Genomic DNA, 20889 nt, shown 5'->3' with positions numbered 1-20889 from the left:
GGAAGCCTCCTAGAGAGGGGCAACCTACTCAATGGGCGATGTATAAATCACATTATCATGGATCAGGACGTCTCTATTTTCAGCAGAGAAATGTTGGGAGGGTATGTAAGCGGCAGGCGAGGTGGGGCCGCTGGTTCGATGGACTTCATTTGGGGACACCCCCCCCCCTTTTAACCAACCCCTCTTTTCCAGTGCTAGGAGGAAAAACGGCTATGCTGGGCGGATCCCCGCTCTCTTTCACTAGCAGCAGCCCCTTTTTTCTGCGGCAGGCAGAAAGTGGCAGCGTCGGAGCAGACTTTTTTAAAAACAACAACAAACAGGTTCTTTAAAACGTGCGCCCCGGCACCGATTGCGTCGCGACGCGCGTTTTTGCAAAGGCGCGTTCAACTTTGCGCGCAGTTCGGCCTCCAGGGAGGGGGGGGCCGCTTCCCCGTCCGCGCGCACACGCGCGCGTGCGGTGTGATTCTTTCGAGGCGCCCACCCCCGCCAAAAAAGCCGCAGCCGGGAGAGGAGGAGAAGGAGGGGACGCAGCGCGCGAGGCGAAGCCGACGACAAGCAGCCGCGAGGAGTCCGAATTTGGAGCGCGCGCGCGCGGCGCTTGGCGTCTCTCCCACTCGCGCTCCAGCCGTCGCCAAAGCGGGCGGGAAAAGACAAGAAACACACACACACACACACACACAGAGAGAGAGAGAGAGAGAGAGAGAGAGAGAGAGAGAGAGAGGGAAGAAGAGGGCGGGAACGGGACGCAGGCTTCGCCCTCGGAGCCCCCTCCTCACTATATATATATAAAGCAAAGCAGTGGCAGAGGAGGAAGAGGCGCCGCCGGGCAAGCGCTCGGTCGACGGAGCTGCCAGCTACGAGGGCAGAAGGAGCGGATAGCTGTAGGAGGACGGGGATTATCCCACTGCGGATTGAAGACGAAGCGAAGAAGGGCAAGGCGCCCGGGAGAAGGCGGCGGCCAGGGGGCTCCGTCGCGCGCGCCCTGACTTGACCCAAAAGGGTGAGGGAGGGAGGGAGGGAGGATACGCGTCGTCGTCCTCTGTTGCGGAGGGCGAGCCAGCACCTGTGGGCGCGGCCGCCCCACCTCCTCCTCCTCCTCACCGAGGACAGCTGCGGCCGCTACAGCCGCCACCGGGGTCCGCGACGAGGCTGACGACTCTACAAGTGCCGAAGGGAGGCGGCGAGGGGACGCGGAGGGGCCCGCTGCCGCCCCTCGGATAATACCTCCCGGAGGGGTTTCGAGCAGCTCCGCCGGCATCTTCTCCCGCCAGGTTCGCAGGAAGGATGCGCCCGCTTCTTCTCTTCGCCTCGTGGAGTTACGACGTCTCTTCCACTGTCTTGGCGTAGGGAGACGCCGCTGGCTGGCTGGTTTGCGCGCGCGCGCGTGTGAATGTGTTCGAGGTGGTCGTTTGCGTGTCGGCGTGGGTCCCGTTCCCCCGTCGCAGGACTCGCGAAGACGTGCCTCTCGCTGACGGGGAGGCTGGACCGCGAGGCATCCCCGGCGCACAGGGGAGTCGCCTCGCCGATCTGTTCTGCTCGAGCTTCCCTGGATTCTCCGTAAAGGGGCGAATGATTAAAAATAATGAGAAGATGCTGATTTGGGACACCGAAGCGAAATAACTTTGCCCTTCCCGCGAAACCAGTGCTCGCCCCTTCGAAAGAGAAGGAGGAAAGTTGCAGTGTTTCCACCCCCCCCCCGCTCCCTCGCTTCCCAATGAATCGGAGAAAGAGGTAAAAAAAATGTGCCATGGCTTCGTTGGGCTGAAGATGCTCTTCGCTGCTTGTGGATGCTGAACCCGAGATCGGCCTGGAAGATGTTTCTCTTTGGGATTACACGTGGCGAAAGGCGGTCACTCCGAGGGAGAGGCGGCTGGTGGTGAGACTCACCTGACCCGCCCTGCCCTCCTTGTTTTGTATCTGTTTTGGGGTTTTTTCCTGCACTGGGGGACGCAGTGGCTTCAATGGCTCCATCTCCCAGGAGAAGCAGCAGGAAAGATGCCAATGCTTTGCCAAGCGCGTCCTCAACTTTCTGGGCAATTATGATCTTGGTTGGCCTCCTCATCGCCTACTGCAGTAAGTAACAGCCGCAGCCAGATGGCAAATCCACTTCCTTTTTGGCTTGGGCAGTTGGTGGGTTTTTTCTTCTTCTTTGGCAGGTGGGGATAACATTATGCTTGAGAGGCCAAGTTGTCAAAACACACACAATGTGTTAATATTAAACTATGGTGCCAAGCAGTCCATCGCACAGAGAGGAAGCTCTGCGAGATGCTCTTCCTTCTCCACGAAACACTTTAATGCTAGTAATAAGAAATGTGGAAAGCCTGTGTTTCCTATTGGAGGATGTGAGCACACCAGTGGAATTCTTGCCTAGATGGTACTTTGTTTACTCCTGTAATTGCAAGCCTGTTTTCCTTTCACCTGTCTTGGTCCAGCCCCCCACCTGTGCTTCATTGTAGATCGATACCTGCGCTGAGTTTCACTTGCTCTTGGGACATATGTCCTGGTACCACTAGCATCATTTATGGCTCGACACATAGCAACGAAATTATCTGGCTGTAAAACTGCAATAGGACAAAACTAGAATGTCCTTAGCATCATTCTGGAAAGACTGTTACCAGTGTTCTAAATTTTTAAAATATATATATACGGTATATGCTAGTTTCAGACTTCTTAAAACTAGGAGCTGAGTATCTGTAAGCGAAGGGTTGTGCATTGTTGATAGATAAGATGTGCTTCATTTATAGAGGCCAATCTCAGGCTGCAGTAAAGCTTACACTGTAAAGCTTACAGTTCTGACCAGTGACAGTTTTTCTACAAATATGAACATATTTGGTATGGCTGGAGGGGGGAAGCTGTATTTGATCTGAATTGAAATTGATTTGAAATGCAGTTTCTTTGGTGTCTCAGGAAATGATGCAGTTGAGCACTTGTGTCATTCTAAGGCTTTAATCCTGTACACTTACCTTTGTGTCATTCTATAATCCTATACACTTACCTGAAAGTAAGTAAGTACTGTGGAACTTAATAGGACTTATTTTTGAGAAGGTAGGAATAGGATTGCTCTGTTGGTCTTCCTTATATTCCCCCCCCCTTAATATTAGCTTTTACAGTATTTTTAATCCATGGTGGTTGCAAAACTCAATCAGTACAGTATGTTACTGAGATCCTTTCATGGAATAATTCTTAGGTTGAAGTACAATGCAGAGTACAAAAGTCGTGCTGCAGCCTATGCTTAGGATATCGGGAATAGAAATAGTGTTGACTTTCAGAAGTGTGTCTATTGTATCCCATACACTTTTTATTTTGTGCACTCTCTCTCTCTGAACCTTTTGTGGGATACGTCATCCAGTGCTGTAAGGAAACTGAAGTGAGCTGTGATGCTTCATGTCTTTGTGATGAATTCTATTACAGTTGGAATCTTCTGTCATTGGCTCTATAAAACAGACTCGTCCTAATTTCCAAACATTCTAGTAGCACTTGACATTTCATGTTTTAAAACCATAATGTTCATTCAGTATGCTGATTTCCCCCTAGGCTTTCAAGTTCTTTTTTTATAGATATTTCCATTTGTAAGCATTCAGCGACATGATTTCCTGTGTGTTTTCCTGGATTTTCATTGGGACTTACTTCATACTTAGAGTTTATGGGATTGTAGCTCAAGTGTCCTTTGGGACCAATAAATATATTGGAAATTGCAAAGAGTACTCTGCAACACTTTAAATTACACTGTTTAAATATTATGCTAAACATATGTTAGAGAAGCATGGTAAGAAGTGGGGGGGGGGGAATGTAGTATATAGGCATGATATTTCTAAATACCATTGACCAGGACTTTCTCCTGCGCCAGCAGAAGGAAAAACTTCAATAACTGTGAGAGAGATATTTCCTAGAGATTTGATCTAGATATTATGTGTTTTCTTCCCTTAAAATGTGTAACAATAACATTATTGTTTTCATGTCTTTTCCCAGCACATAGATATAAACTACAGATGCAATCTCTTTTGTTTCTGTAAAGCAACAATTCCTGAATAACTTAATTGCAAACAAAACCTACCTTAGTCAACAGGCAGTATATATATTGTGCCATTCAACTCTGAGCGAACACCAAGCACTCTAAAATATATAACATTGCAACAGTCTGCCACTTATATTCTTCACTGACTTGAATGCACAACTTTGGAATGTTGAAGCATAATTTGCATATCATCTGACTGCTATAGTGCTTGAAGTATGTTTTTAGCTTGTCTTTATCCGGGAATAATAATAGTAATCCTGTGCATATCTACTTAGGAGCAAGCTACTTCTTTCTGTGTAAACATGAATGACTATTCCTCTGTAAAAGTGTAAATAGGGAAAAGGTGTGCTAATTTAACTTCAATAAAGCCCCATCACTGTAATAGTATACATGTTTGAAGATTCCCTTCAATAAGTGAAACAGAGGCAGTTTGTTTTAAATGTCTCTTATTCAAATCATTTAAGAATTAGTCATTGGTTATTACTTTTGTGATGCTTGTAACGAAGAAGTGTAAACAATATGAACATTTGCAGCATCCTTAATGTTATGTTCATTAATATAAACACATCAATGCATTTTAAATTGGACAGCTTTAGTCCAAAGTACACAGGCAGTTAAATTACAGCAAATTACCCAAAATACAGACTTCATATGATGGATAAGTAAAAGATTGAAGTAACCTTTCAACATAATTCAAAGTGTTGCTTCTCTTATTCCTTTCTCTTTTCTCCTCTATTAAGGTATGTTCCTATTCTGGGTATTTTTAATGAAGAAGTGCAGTAGATACATTTAGCTTGTAAAAAGTGTTACAAAAAGCATTTAGATCAACACACCACTAATTATAAAGCTATTTATTGTTTAATTTATTGACATGATAGCTGTTACTTGTATACCCTAAGATGATAATCTTATCGTTTCTCTTCTCCCACCCCCTTAAAATTTTGGCTTATAGTTAAGGATAGTGGCTCCACCCAATGGCTGAAGCAGAGACCTGTACTAGACCAATTAGGTTAGTTGCTATAGTGATAAAGCTTTGTCAGGCATTTCCTCTGGAGGGAAAAAGATCCAGAGTTAAGGCGGCTCTAGGTGGGAGGCAGTGGCAGAAACTAGGGAAAAAATAACTGTGATAAAAAATTTTAAAATGTGCTTGCTTGTGAAAGATCCTGTAATATTCCATTTTCAAAAAGCAAAACAATGCACTTAAAACCCTACTCTGTTAATGTGTTGAGTAGCTTATCAGACTCTTAAAGATGTCTGATCTTGCCATGATTAACATATGTTGTAATTGCATCTTGTCTGGGCTTCCGCAATGTGCTTTATGTTGGACTACCTTTGAAGCACTGTTTGGAAACTTCAGCTGCTACAGCCTGATTTTTGACCAGGAACAGTTATAGGGAACATGCTGTTCACTGGCTACTGAATCATTTTAGGGCACAATTTAAAGTGGCTTAACATAGGAAAGCCTAAGCATCTTGGGACCAAGGTACTTTAAAGACCATCTTCTCCCATCTGAGCCCATCTGAGTATGGAGATCTTCCAAAGGGGCTTTTTCTTCTGTTCTACTATATCTTGAGTTGTGGAACGAGAGGATTTCATCAGTGGCTGTACCCTTGCTTTTGTATCTCTTTTTCCATATGGAGATTTGTTTAGCTCTCTTTGTTTTGTTTTGTTTTGTTTTGTTTCTTCCAGCAGAAAAGCAATTTTTATTTAGAGAACAAATAAACTATTTTTATTTAGAGAAGGCTTTTGACTTTTGGTTTAATTTGCCTCATTTATTGCTCAGCATATTTTAATCAACTGATATTTTATATGATGACGATTATTGTTCTGAGTAGACTTATCTGCTTCTTATGTTCATGTTTCTATACATCCTGCATTGACTGCATTTTTACTGTATTGTTAGCAGCCTTGAGTGCCATGCATAGAAAAGCAGAATATAAATTGAAATTATAAACATATTAATGTAGATCTTGTGTAGCTCCAGCAACAGATTGCAAGGTGATTGGCAACTGCCCTCTTAAAATAATCTAATTCTACAAGTTCATTAAATTGTAGTGGCTGGAGAGAAATACTTAATTTGGGCTTGTGGTGCAACAGATCAGATATGTTAATAGTGTCATAAAGTACATGTTTGTAAGTAAAACATATCTACATTGTCAATATTTCCTATTAGCCTAGATAATTGACGTTGAACTATATAGTCAAATAATATAAACTACTTAATTTACAGTTACGTTGCTGATATATTTTTAAGTCCTATCTAGTAAATAAATATTCTGCGTGAGAACAACAGCAATGCTCCAGGAAACAAGACCTGTATGTAACTATCTTTAGAATGCTATAATATTCATCTGCCATGATAGATACTCGTCGAAGGATGGTCTATGCTACAAATCAGTCCTAAAATGAAAGCCCATATTGTTAGATCTGTATCACTGAAGCTCCGCCCCATATAGCTGTTTTAAACTGGTCTTATTAGTTTTTACTCACCCATTATTTATGCTTAATCAAGTATTCTATGTATATGTTTTAATATAAGGTTGGTTTTTGCTCCCATTTATTTAATAATTATTCGCTTAGATTCATACTGTTATGCTGTTTATTTAGATGTTTTGCTTATGCTGGTCTGTGACTGAATAAAGTAAATTCATTCGTTCATTCTATAATATTCACCATAAGGTTGCTGCATATAATTAGTTTTAATTGCCCCTGCACTAGTTCTTACAACTTCCGCAGCGTAGTTTCTGCAGCTTGCATGAAGTTCAGGATGCTGGTACTACACACAGGCAGCCATGTGGAGGCAGACATCATGCATAGAACTTAAAACATGATGCTCTTTAAACACAACATAGCATGGGGTTGGGAAATTCCTTCCTTCCATCATCACCCCAATGTACCCATCCTATTTTCATCAGACAACAGAAAGTACTAATCATCTACAGTATTAGAAACTGAGATATGAAAGCTAGGAGTTAAATGGCACCTTAAGCCTAGGTTTTGGGCACAACAACAGAATGTTTAGACGTGCTTTTTTATAACAAGAATACAAAGCTGAAAATGAATGAATGGCAGCTAAAATATTATGTTCATTTTTCACATGGTCTAGTTCTTCCCTTGCCCATCCCCCTAATATTCTTAGGAAGATGTCTTCTCCAGTCTTTGGAGAGTAGCTGGAAGTGGGGAGGCAGAAAAAGGTCCTCCCTTCCTTCCCTTCTGCAGTTTTAATCTGAAATCTTAGGTACAGTACTGCTCCCAGAGTTCAGAAACTGTTTGCGCTAAGGAAATTCCCAGTCAAAAATGTACCTAGAACAATGGGAGTTTCGAGCACTGATCATCTAGGAATTGTGGAACTGAACCATCAATTTCCATGGAATTTTATTCTGTTCTAGATTATAGTGTTTTCATATTTATGGACACTCTGCGGAGCATCTTAATTTCTGGAGTTTCCAAAAAAAACTTGCACACAGATGCATTTTCTACTTTTGGAAAGCTGCTTCTGTTTCCTGCTTCCCGCTTGCTGCAACAATACAGTACTTCACTGCATTATTTATTCCCCGTGAAGATCAGTGATGAAGCTGCAAATTTTATCCCACAGAAGCTCCTTCACCATAGAGATGAAATGGAGAGATTTCGAACCTTTATAGAGCTGGAATTCAGACTCACTGCCATTTCATTGCTATCAGCTGAAGTCTTTGTGCAGATTGTATGTCCAACTGCATCTATTTTCCCTCTTGCAGCATGAATGAAAGTTCGCTACACCCAGCTCATCTTATTTATTTTTTTAAATGCAGGACAGGAAATTAAATTGGACAGGATCAGACATAAAACAGCTCTAGTATACTTGTTTATACAAGCAACCCTACAGTTGCAACACTGGAAATAAAAACTGGTAATGACCGTAGAGTGAGATTTCCCTTTGTACAATACTGTAGTTAAGTGGTGCAGACATTACCAGAGTGGTGTGGGAGCAATGAATGCAGAAGCATCTAATTGTTTGGCCTTAAATGGAGCATTCCAAACAAATGTTTAAAAAGGTTCATGGGGGGGAGTTTTCAAATTGAAAAGTAGCAAAAAGCTTGGCAAATGTTAACAAAATGTTCCATATCTCCACTTTCTTCTCGCAAGACCTGGAAAGTTTAGTTGGTTAGAGTGTGGTGCTGAGAACACCAAGGTTGCAGGTTCAATCCCTGATGGCTCCATATGGAAGTTAGGCTAGATGATAGTCAAGGTCCCTTCCAACACTACAATTCTATGGAGCAAGTCAGAGACCATATCTTGCTTGTGATTGAAACAAGTATCACCTTTTTTAGAATCTGTTGCAATTTGGGACTGGATAAAAATGAAGTTGGGACGCGGGTGGCGCTGTGGGTTAAACCACAGAGCCTAGGACTTGCCGATCAGAAGGTCAAATCCCCATGACGGGGTGAGCTCCTGTTGCTTGGTCCTTGCTCCTGCCAACCTAGCAGTTCGAAAACATGTCAAAGTGCATGTAATAGTTTATTTGCCTACATTTAGACTGTAGTAAGAAAGTGGCGCTGTGGTCTAAACCACTGGAGCCTAGGGCATGCCGGTCGGAAGGTTGGTGATTCGAATCCCTGCGATGGGGTGAGCTCCTGTTGCTCAGTCCCTGCTCCTGCCAACCTAGCAGTTCAAAAGCACGTCAAAGTGCAAGTAGATAAATAGGTACCGCTCCGCTGGGAAGGTAAATGGCATTTCCGTGCACTGCTCTGGTTCGCCAGAAGCGTCTTAGTCATGCTGGCCACATGACCCGGAAGCTGTACGCTGGCTCCCTCGGCCAATAAAGCAAGATGAGCGCCGCAACCCCAGAGTCGGTCACGACTGGACCTAATGGTCAGGGGTCTGTTTACCTTTTTACCTTAAAAATGGAGTTACCTTACCTCCCACATTCTTTTGTAGATTACTTGGTCCAAAACTGCAGGCACCACAGGGGTGCCTATGGGTAAGAAACCTTGCAAATTCCAGACAAATCCCTCCAGGGGCTTTTATACCAGACACCTTTAGCATTGATTTTGGGGTGGAAAGTTGTAAAAGAATGCAAGAGCCCTTCCAGATCAGGCCAAAGGCCCATGTAGTTCAGCATCCTGTTCTCAAGGTGGTTATTCGTATTCCCATGGAAAATCTGCAAGGAATTTGCTATCTCAAGTAAAACAATTCCCTCTTTGCAAGCTAGACCTGTGAGTTGCAAATGAGGTCTTATTCTCCCCCGTCCCCATCCTAGCATATCTCTTAAGTTTAGAGGCATATTTCAAGTTTTGCTCTTGAAAGCTACCCCTGCCAAAGCATTGGGATTTGAGAGTGCCAGTAAAACAATTCCCTCTGATTACAATCTAGGCCTGCCTGTCACAATGAAGCTCTTCCTCTGCACCCTCACCCTACTCTGGTGTTCATTCTCCCTTCCCCATCATCTCAACCTGGCATGATGTCTGGGTTGCTGAGCAGCCACAAAGCTGTCCCTCCTTTCAGTTGTGCTGCCATATAGAGATCCTACTTCACTTCTGGGAAGTACAAAACATTGCTGAGGCATGCCATTATTTTGCCATTCATCTGTATCACCTCTGGGGCAAACAGTAGCTTTCCTGTACTGTACCATGATTCCAGTCCAGAAGAGGCCTCCCAGCTTTCTGTTAAGGAAAATATGAAAACTCCTAAACATTCTATTTTAAACAGGGAAAACTGAAGTTAAGCGTGTTCTCCTTCATGGAGAGCACGTGTTGCGGTGGGGGCTGACAAGTCACCCCACTGTTGCCGGGCGGGCAAAAGAAGAAGTTGGCCACTGTTGTGATTGGGCTTCCCTTGTTGTTGGGGAGAAGTTAATGTTGCCATCTTATGACTGACAGCCTGAAGTTTTAAAACCCCTGCACGCAGCATTGAGCTTCCTCTTTTCGCTGTGTGCATCAGATTGCCCTCCCTCCCTATATTTAGGGTTGTTCGTGTTGACCTTGCTATGCCTGTCATGGGGTCGTCTGCTCTTGGGGCAGGGGCCCGGTAGGAATTTTGTCCATTTGGCTGATTGGCTGGGGCCATTTGGTTTTTGCCTACTGTGTAGCAAATCGTCACAACTTGTAAGGTTGTGGTCAAAAGTAAAGGTAAAGGGACCCCTGACCATTAGGTCCAGTCGTGACCGACTCTGGGGTTGCGGCGCTCATCTCGCTTTATTGGCCGAGGGAGCCGGCGTACAGCTTCTGGGTCATGTGGCCAGCATGACTAAGCCGCTTCTGGCAAACCAGAGCAGCGCACAGAAACGCCGTTTACCTTCCCGCAGGAGCGGTACCTATTTATCTACTTGCACTTTGACATGCTTTCAAACTGCTAGGTTGGCAGGAGCTGGGACCGAGCAACAGGAGCTCACCCCGTCGCAGGGATTCGAACCGCCGACCTTCTGATTGGCAAGTCCTAGGCTCTGTGGTTTAACCCACAGTGCCACCCACGTCCCAAGGTTGTGGTTAGGCATTGGTTTTTTGATTTGGTTGGTGTAGGGGCATGGATTGGCTGTGCCTGCCCCTCTAATTGCTGCTGCTGCAAGGGTATTCCATTAAAGGAATACAGGGGCTCGCCATTGCTTTTGTCGGAACCCTGTCAAGGGGCTAGGGCCATGCAAGAGCCCCTGGTTGCATTTGGGGAGGGCTGAGGGCAGGTTCCTTGCTCTGTCGCTATCCCCCAAATATTTTCCCCTTTTCTGACTTTCGCGGCCGTGCGAAATGTCAGTCTGTCCCCATCCGGGGTCAGATAGTCGCAACCAATGCCTAAGCAACCACTCACATTTTTTTGTATTTTAATAAAGTTGTGGCCAAAATTATGCCAAAAACCTTACACAAAAATTCTGAGTGAATTGTGTCTTTATTTGGGGTGGCTTGGGGACCTCGACACGCAATGCTCTTAGATGTATAATATTGCCAGATTGGCTTTGGAAGGGAGTCTGCAGCACTAATTCCCATGCCATTGAGATGTTGCTTTGGGGAACAGTATGAACGGCCAAGGGATACTGTTATATCTTGTTAGATTTAAGCAAGGCTCAGTTTTGGAAAAGGTGTAGGAAAGGCATAGCATTGACATAGTATATAATGAAATGTGAACATTTGCCGTTTCCAATAAGCTGCCTTGAAACTACTAGTGTCCTTTGTGTAGTTTGTTGAAAGGCTTTCTTGATACAAGGTCACCGTTGTCTTATGCCAAATACAAGAAAGTGCTCTAGGAATAAAAGATTGGGCACATAAATCTTTTTTTTTTTTTAGTAACATTTTTGCCTTCTTCTGTGCCACTACCTTTCTACAGGGGAACCCTATTACAATACTTTTGCTATATACATATCCATATTTTTCTTCTCTTTCTCTCTTTCTCCCCTGCCTGAATACACACCAGTTTTTCCTTTTCAGTCTGTTTCTCAGTCAAGCTTATTATAGATATGATGATGATGATCATTTTATCATATTAGAAAAGCAAATCATAAAAATGCCCATATCTTTTATGAGACATCCCAGCTGCTCTTTTTAAAAATAAAAATAAAACGGGGGCATACTTTTGAATTAGAAAAGGTACTTTAAAATTAATGACCTCTGCAAAATGCCACCTGTCAGGCACGGCATCCAAACTGACATTCAAAATATTCTGGGGAGAAAGAGCGAAGCAGTTGATTATGTGTTAATGTATAGTATGATAACCAAAGCTTAATTTGAAGAATTCCTTTTGCACATGCCCTCAGTTCTCATCCATCTAATCTTCAGTAGTCGGAAAGGCATTATCTTTAAACAGGTGCACAATGTTTGCTCTTTACCCCTCAATTACCAAAACTGTTCTTGCAAACATGGCTAAAGAAGGAAGGTTGTGGTTCGAGGAACCGATCCCCGCTTTGTGGAATGAAGACACACGGACACAGTGTATAAGGTTAATGGGCGAGAAAAGGCCACAACTTTATTGATTACAGCAAGTGAGAAGGTATTGGCTTAGGCATTGGACCACAACAGATTGACTCGTGATGAGAAGGTGAAAAGTGAGGCGGAATATCTGGCGCAGCGGTACCTTAAACTGCAAACCACGCCCCCTCCAAGCCGCCTGGTTGGGCGCTTACCTGTGGGTGTGGTGCGCCAGCCAGGAGAGTGGGGCAGGGGCATAATGCCCCCTGCGTGACGCAGAAATCGCATCTCGCCCACAACACCTCCCCTCTTGGAGGAGGAGAGGCTTTTCCAAGTGTCAGGGACAGACTGGCCACTGAGAAGGGGGAATCATTAGGGAGAATCATAGGCATAAAATCCACACAGAAACACACCATTGCTTGTTTTAACTTGCTTGTGGGAATGACTCAGAGGCTGTGAAAGAAGGAAGGTTAACAACAGAAAGAATTGGAGGAACCATCGGAAGTGACTATGAAAAGCAGTATGAGATGATCAGAACCCTCCGAACTTGAAGCATGGGAAGTCCTATTAAAATTTTATAATTTGGCAGAATATTCAGATTATTTTATACCTTGGGTTAAGTACTTAATTCGTTCCGGAGGTCCGTTCTTAACCTGAAACTGTTCTTAACCTGGAGCACCACTTTAGTTTAATGGGGCCTGCTGCTGCCGACGTGCCGCCAGAGCACAATTTCTGTTCTTATCCTGAAGCAAAGTTCTAACCTGAAGCACTATTTCTGGGTTAGCAGAGTCTGTAACCTGAAGCGTATGTAACCTGAAGCGCATGTAACCCGAGGTACCACTGTATATGTATAATTTGGAATATTTCATGTGATTTGATTGGATTGTTAAAGTGGAAAATTTAATAAAAATGATTTTTTTTTTAAAGAGAGAGAGAGAAGTGGTGGCATTATAAATACTTTTTAGAACATCTGCTCATAAGCAAAACCATCTATCCTGCTCATCATTTTTTGCTTACATTTGTTTCATGGTCCCATTGTTTCTGCCCTACCTACAGTAGGTTTAGGAAGTCTTGCCTTCACTCCAATTTGGCTTCATGGTGATCCATGCAGAATAAAAAAAAAAAATGGAGACAAATCAAAATGAGAATCCACCCCTCACTCTTGTTTTGGAATCCTTTGTGTTTTAAAAAGAATGCCACCAAACAGCTGCTGGGAATACAATTGCTGCAAGTAAGCTTGCCTCAGATTTCACCTTTGTTCAGGCTCTTCAATCATTGAAATGTCTCCAACTTTGCACCTTCCAAACAAGGGCTTTTCAGCTGAGCAGTAGCCTGCATAAAATTATAGGGCTTGGGTTTTCTATTTCTGTTCTAGAAGATTGTGTGTTGGTGTCTCTGGATAACTGTACCATTACCATTTTCCAGACTGTCCTTCCTTGCATGAGAATAGGACTTGTTCTACAGCATTGAATAATATTTAAACATTTTTGTGTGTGAACTGACCTTACATTGTACTGTCACTGTACATCTTACCTTGTATATTTCTATTTTGTGCAGAATTTCATTGCTAATGGGAATTAAGGAATGGTTCACAATGTATGGTCATTATTTGATGCGTACAGTGTCACGTATGAACGAGCCGAATTTGAATGAGCTATTTCTGAATCTGAGATGCCTCATTCAGATGTGCAATTTATAACACCAAAGTTATAACTTTAATTTCATTCCATGTTTCCAATTCAGTGCTTTCTTAGAGCATTTTAGCTCACACATTCAGCTGCCACCTCAGTGGTCCTGTGAAGGAAGATCAAGTGAAATATGTTCATCTCGCCTTTATAATATTGGGGTGTGTGTGTGTGTGTATGTAAACACTGATGATAGTAGAGAAAATGATTTTTTTAAAAGATAAGACTCGTGGCATGTTGTAGTACTCTTTTAAAACTTTGCTATATTTATTATAGGCCTATAAATAACGACTTCATGACACATAGAGGAAAAATTATATAGCCAACCATAGTATTTCTGTTTCTATTTAGGGTTGTGATGAGAAACGAAGCAGTCATACCAGATGGCATTTGAGGTTGTGTGTGCATGAATGACACCATATATGAATTAATCATTTCCACCCCCATTTATATTGAGCCAAATACCTAGGACTGACAATTTAGTTCATTATATGATCATTCTTGCTTCCATGGAAACTGATGCTCCACAGTCTAAGAATGCCACCGTGTGTGTGTGTGTGTGTGCATGTTTAGAGATACCTCTTTATTCCTTTTCTATTATGTATATTTATAACATTCCTCACTATCCTATTGCAAGATGTGCATGCACCAATTAATATTAATTTTATAAAAATCACTTGGAAGTATACAGCTTGGTTGCTTAAGCTTATTTTAATTTTTTTTGGAGTGGCTAAGTTAGGGTTGGGTCAAATGTAGACTGAACCTACTACAAAGGAAGTCAGGCCATTGGTCCACCCAGCACAGTGACTGGCAGCTGTTCTCGAGGGTTGCAAACAAGTGTTTTCCACAGTCTTACCTGGACATGCTAGAGATTGTATCTGGGACTTTCTGCATGCAAACCAGATACTCTACTACTGATGTTCTCCTCAAACTTGGGATTACACACTCCTGGTGTACTGGTTAAGAGCAGTTGACTCGTAATCTGGTGAACTGGGTTTGATTCCCCACTCGTCCACATGCAGCTGCTGTGTGACCTTGGGCCAGTCACACTTCTCTGAAGTCTTTCAGCCCCACTCACCTCACAGAGTGTTTGTTGTGGGGGAGGAAGGGAAAGGAGATTGTTAGCCGCTTTGAGACTCCTTCCGGTAGTGATAAAGCGGGATATCAAATCCAACTCCTCCTCCTCCTCCTCCTCTTCTTCCATTGTCTTCTGTAAAGCAGTTTCTTGTGGGTGAAACCGCAAGCTATGCTTTGCCTCAAGCCTGGATGAGGAGGAGCAAATTGTTAATATATTAACCTGAGGCTCCTTGCAGGCTCATCATCAGAGCACCATCAGAGCACCGGGCATTATGTCTAAACCAGCCCAGAGTGTTTGTCTAACTAAAAAAAATTATAAAGGATAATGTTATATTCAATTTAAGTGTGCATTTAATCTGGAAATTGAATTTCACCATGGTATCCTATTACCTCTATGTGCTAGTATGACTATTTAGGTTATGGTGTCCTGAGCTTATTGTAGACCCTATTTCATTTTATGTATCACTGCTATGCATGTTCAGACTGTTAAGTTTTGAAAACTAATCCTATGTTGTAGTTGAATTCAACGCCTCAACCCTCTTTTTTGCTAAACCTGCTAAGGACTTCGTCTTAATCATGTAGTCTGAGCTTTTCGTAAATCCCAGTTTGATCCTATTTAGTAGGAGGGGAAACACCTCCTCCAGTTTATACTGTTGAAAATGATTTCCACAGGTAAATCAATAGGCTAAGTATCACTACCCTACATATCTGTGAAATCCTGAGGAAGCTCAGCGCCAGGACCAAAACATAAAAATGAATAGGTCAGAACATACTTTAGGTTTGTTGTTGATCTTTCTTTCTGCTGGGGAAAACTTCCTGTTTCCCTCCAGAATGAAACTTATGTCATTGGCATGTAGGAGAATGTTACATTTTTGTTTGTAACTTTGTTGTTGTTTACTGTAGTCGTTTAGTCATGTCCGACTCTTTGTGACCCCATGGACCAGAGCACACCAGGCACTCCTGTCTTCCACTGCCTCCCGCAGTTTGGTCAAACTCATGCTGGTAGCTTCAAGAACACTATCCAACCATCTCGTCCTCTGTCGTCCCCTTCTCCTTGTGCTCTCAATCTTTCCCAACATCAGGGTCTTTTCCAGGGAGTCTTCTCTTCTCATGAGGTGGCCAAAGTATTGGAGCCTCAGCTTCAGGACCTGTCCTTCCAGTGAGCACTCAGGGCTGATTTCCTTAAGAATAGATAGGTTTGATCTTCTTGCAGTCCATGGGACTCTCAAGAGTCTCCTCCAGCACCATAATTCAAAAGCATCAGTTCTTCTGCGATCAGCCTTCTTTATGGTCCAGCTCTCACTTCCATACATCACTACTGGGAAAACCATAGCTTTAACTATACGAACCTTTGATGGCAAGGTGATGTCTCTGCTTTTTAAGATACTGAAACTCAAAATAGAATCTATACTGAATGTAATGACTAGCTAAAAGAAAAGGCAGTAAATTATTATCTGTTTCTCACTTACTGTACCTTGAACAACTAAATAAAATATACTGAAGTCTGCAGTTGACTGACTTTTTGATAGTTCAGGATTTGCCCACATGTCTGACTAACAGGTCCATGCTATAGATTATAGAGAGAAGTGAGGAGGAATAACAATATTTAGCCTGGTTGGCAGTAACTAACAGGCTTCAAAAGTGACACTTGTGTGCTAAGGCACAGTGAGCCTGTCACTGTGCGTGTGTGCATGCGCGCGCACACACACACACACACACACACACACAGCACAACAATCTTTGATCAAAGCAGACCACAACATAAGTTGGTGTTCCAAGGTATTCCATTTGTTTGGGATGGGTTCAGGGTGTGCACTGAGTGACTAGAATGGTTTCATTTCCAAAATGTTGTTCTCATGTGCAGCCAGGGGTCAGCAAACCTTTTCAGCAGGGGGCTGGTCCACTGTCCCTCAGACCTTGTGGGGGGGGGGGGACTGTATTTTTTGGGGGAAATGAACGAATTCCTATACCCCACAAATAATCCAGAGATGCATTGTAAATAAAAGCACACATTCTACTCATGTAAAAACACCAGGCAGACCCCACAAATAACTCAGAGATGCATCTTAAATAAAAGGACACATTCTACTCACGTAAAAACAGGCTGATTCCTGGACTGTCTGTGGGCCAGATTTAGAAGGCGATTGGGCCAGATCCAGCCCCCGGGCCTTAGTTTGCCTACTCATGATCTAAGCCATCCAACTGTTTTGACTTCATTTTTATTTATAAATCTACTGCGGCTTTTGCTCCATCCCCTCTTGATTTCTTCTTCACCACAACCTCTTTGATTTCAGCCTGGCTTCTTAGCTTTGTCTTTCCTTACCTGTCTGCTACCATCTTTCTCAGGTTCTTTTCTCTCTCTTCATCTTCAATATGTTTGCATTTTTACTTCATTTTTAAAAATCCAAGTATGTATTTTCACCTGATTGCAATTAGTCCAGAGACAATCTCCTATCTCCTATACAAAGCACAATGTGTGTTTTCTCCCTGTTTGTGTCAGCACCAATGTTTGGCTAAGTAGGTGCTGTATCCCTTCTGCTTTCCATATTAAATCTAAGCAGGCTGCATCTTTGTAGAGGCTAAAGGGCCAAGCACTACTGGCAGATTCATTTCTCAGGTGAGCTGCAATTGTCATCAGTTGTTTGTTTCTGAGTTTGTCAAACCCGGCATCTTAATGTTCTCATCTTTTCAATTCATTTTCTACCGTTTAGTATTGGGAAGACAACGCTTTAACGGTCTTGATTATTTTTATTCCAAATATGCATTTACATACAGGTTAATAACTAAAATATCTAAATATTGCAGAAATTAAGGTTTGTTTTCTTTTTTTAAAAAAACCAGTAGCTGCTGGCAACATGTTAGCTGCAAATTATCAACAGCAGTTATCCCTGCTTAAAGCATTTTGTTCACCCTCTATACCTTTTTCTTTTTATACTGTCAAACTAGGATTATAGCTGCCTAGTAAATATACAAGTTTTGCTTGTTTCTATTTATATAAAAAAAGCTCCTGGTTATTTAGCAGGAAAAATGCCTATAGAATTGTTGGGAACAAATTCAAATTTTCTCTGAATCCTGCAATGCGTGATCTTGTAATTGTTCATCTCATAATTGCTACCAACCTTGTAGCTAATCAGAAATGTTCTGTTCTTTCCCAAGGTTCTAAATTGCTCGATGTGATTTTTTGGGATGTATGGTTTTTGTGCTGCTGCTTGGGAAGTGTGGCTAATTGTGGGGATGATAAAGGCAGTGTGTTACCTAGTCAGCAACCCAAGATTCTTTCATTCTACAGATGTTATGCTGGGAGGATGAGATAAGTGGAGGAAACCACCCAGCCCCATGATTCAAGACGAGATAATCCACCCACAGAATAAAGACATGCATTACATGAGTCTGACTAAAACCACACCTAAGAAGAACCTTGGGGGAGGAAAAAAAATTGCATTGGCAAGATATAGCGCTTACAAAACATTACTGTTTTTTTTTTGCGTGTGTCCAAATGCTCTGGAACTAGTGTACAGTCAAACATGTTGTCAGGGAACTGCCATCGCTCAGAGGCGAGAGGTGGAAGGGCAGTTGTGTTACAGGGAGCCTCCGAAGATCGTGTGAAGCAGCTCTTCCTCCGGCGAGGAGGGAAGCCCCGCCTCCAGTGCGGAAGGGATGCAGGGATCAGAAGATGCTTGAGAGAGCCGCAACACAGAGCCTGAGCAAAGTGCAGAGAGGGGAGGAGAAGGATGGGGGTCGAAAGACTGTTATGCTGGGGAAAGTTTAAGGACCGCCCACTCCCAGATTCTGCTAATGACTGAGCAGACATGGACTTGAGACGCTCTGCACTGTAAATGTTTTTGTACAGATAATAAAGCCTGGAAAAGACCGGTGGGAATCTTGCCTGTTCATTCTTGAGCAACCACGCCGGCACATAACACATGTTTGTTTGTTTCTCAGCTATCTGCATTTGCTTTTGTAAATATCTCCCTGCTTACATGGCACAGCTACACTCCTTGCTGTTGGGGTGTGTGCAACATTCCCAGCCTTCCATGGGAGGGAAATCAGCAAAGCCTTTCTTCTGTAAATTTCAGAAATGAAGCCTTGTCTAAAAGTTGGCCACAGAGAATTAAAGGAAATAAATACAAAACAGCTAATAATTAATTACAAGTGGTTTGCAGGGCAGAGGTGCTTGCCATCCAATACATTCAATACTGCAATCATATCTGCAGTACTAAGCCCTGTGCAAAATGCAACACACAAAAGCTCTGATTTCACCTTTCAGTTTGCATTTAAAGGAGAACCTACCTAATTCACATATTTTTGAATCAACACACAAATCAAATCACAACCATCCTTTCAATTTTGCAGTGCTGTTCTCCAGCCAAGTAATTTGCACTAAGATTCATATACATAAACAAAATAAAATAAAATAAAATAAAATAATAAAAAAATTCCTTCCAGTAGCACTTTAGAGACCAACTAAATTAGTTATTGGTATGAGCTTTTGTGTGCATGCACACTTCTTCAGATACACTGAAACAGAAGTCACCAGACCCTTATATATAGTGAGAGGGTGGGAAGGGGTATTACTCAGAAGGGTGGTGGGAATGGGTGATTGACTGATAGGTGTGGTAAACCTGTTGACGACTGTTAACTACCGCAATTGGTCTTACAGGAAAAAGCAAGGGGTGAGATGGCTAGAAAGAGCTTTATCATGTGTAATGAGATAAGAATCCAATGTCTCTATTCAGACCAGGTCTCTCCATGGTTTTAAGTTTGGTAATAAGTTGCAATTCAGCAACTTCTCTTTCCAGACTGTTTCTGAAATTCTTTTGTAATAAGACATCTACTTTGAGGTGGACCCCGCCTCCCCCAGTCCTCTGTGGTTGGTGACATCTACAGTTAATAGCTAAGTCATCAAGTCAAATTTTGCTCTGTACATGTTTAGCTTTTTTGCTTCATATTAAAAACTCACAATTTTATTAAACATTCATAATTCATTCCATCTCATAGGCTTGCAGCAGGGGAACAACTGACAGAATCTGTAAGTCGACTGCAGACTACTTGCCTTGCTGGCTTCTAGTTTAAAACTGCTACATTACATATTGAAATTTCAAAACATTCACTTGTAAAGATAATGAAGTTTTTAAAGGTGATAGTTCAGAGGCAGCATTTACTAAGCAACAGCAGCAATGGGACACAGACACAGAAGGTTGTTACGCTGATCCCAGAGTCAATGGGCTTAGAAGTAATAGCCTTCATTGAATATTGCGATGGAAACATTCATCCTCATGGCTTAGCAACATCATTGCTATTAACTTTATAGCATCGTACCTAAGGAATAACATGCCATAACCAGATGGCATGTTAAACCCTACTGAAAGCATATAGACATTTTTACTTTTAAGTTGATAAAAATTAAGTAAAACAACATATGTTCTTACACATCCAAGTTCCTTTAACAACATATTAACTGCTTTCTTTAATATTCTTCTTGGTGATCAGAGACACTACGGTTCCTTCTCTAATCTTTCCACTCTCATAACGTGTTACTAAACTGCTCTTCTCTTGATATTCAAGGAATCGGTAGGAAATGTTTAGAACAATTATTTTTAGGCAATATTCAGGTTTTAGAAACCAATGGATTCATTTGCATTCAAAATAATACTTAATTGACTCATAGGAGATACAGCGTGTACAACCAAGCAAATTATATTTTATGCAACAGATGTTTAGAAGAGAATAACAAACATCCTATTTCCTGTTATTGGTAGTGACCTGTCACTTTTAATGCCATAACACACAATAATGCTATGCTGAAATTCTAATTATACTTCGAGTTCTTCCGGATTGCAAAAGAGGGAATGTTGCTCAGTAGTAGACCATATGTTTCCCATGGAGTTAGGAGAGGCTAAGATACAGTAAAACATTTTATTTGTACAAAGATGGTCTAACATGAAGGAGTGGAAGTAGACAACATTTTCTAAAAAGCAAGCCTATAACCCTTTGACCCCTTCAATGACATATACTCTCTCTCTCTCTCTCTCTGGTTTGGAACGCCTGTTGCTTTATTTTGTGTCATAAACCAAGTCGAGACTACCTTGATATCTTTTCACATTGCAAGCTCGTTCTAAAGTGTGGTGCAGAATTCATCAACAACATACAAAGGCTGTTGTACCTGTTCACAAAGAATTTTGCTGTGGAATTATTCAGGGATGCCCCCATTTTAGAATGTGTGTAACACCTTTGAAAGTTC

At 42.3% G+C, this 20889-nt stretch overlaps 1 protein-coding gene across 9 annotated transcripts in view; it reads left to right on the top strand.

The window, feature by feature from the left end:
* Positions 1–453: 453 nt before the first annotated feature.
* TAFA5 (TAFA chemokine like family member 5) overlaps positions 454–20889 on the top strand; it is a 350020-nt gene continuing 329584 nt past the window's right edge. For 3 of the 9 annotated variants that reach the window (XR_014012543.1, XM_081211865.1, XM_081211863.1), the window contains exon 1: positions 454–2073. Coding sequence is in view for 4 of the 9 variants with exons in the window: in XM_081211865.1 (XP_081067991.1) it covers positions 1962–2073 (112 nt within the window). In the remaining 5 variants the exon portion in view is untranslated. The remainder of the gene's footprint in view (positions 2074–20889) is intronic. The other 6 variants (XR_014012544.1, XM_081211862.1, XR_014012545.1 and 3 more) reach the window with 6 other exon arrangements.

Source organism: Podarcis bocagei (assembly GCF_964188305.1).
Source record: "Podarcis bocagei genome assembly, chromosome: 10".
NCBI lineage: Eukaryota > Metazoa > Chordata > Lepidosauria > Squamata > Lacertidae > Podarcis > Podarcis bocagei.
The sequence above is the reverse complement of the archived record's forward strand: the minus strand, read 5'-3'. Positions and strand labels throughout refer to the sequence as shown.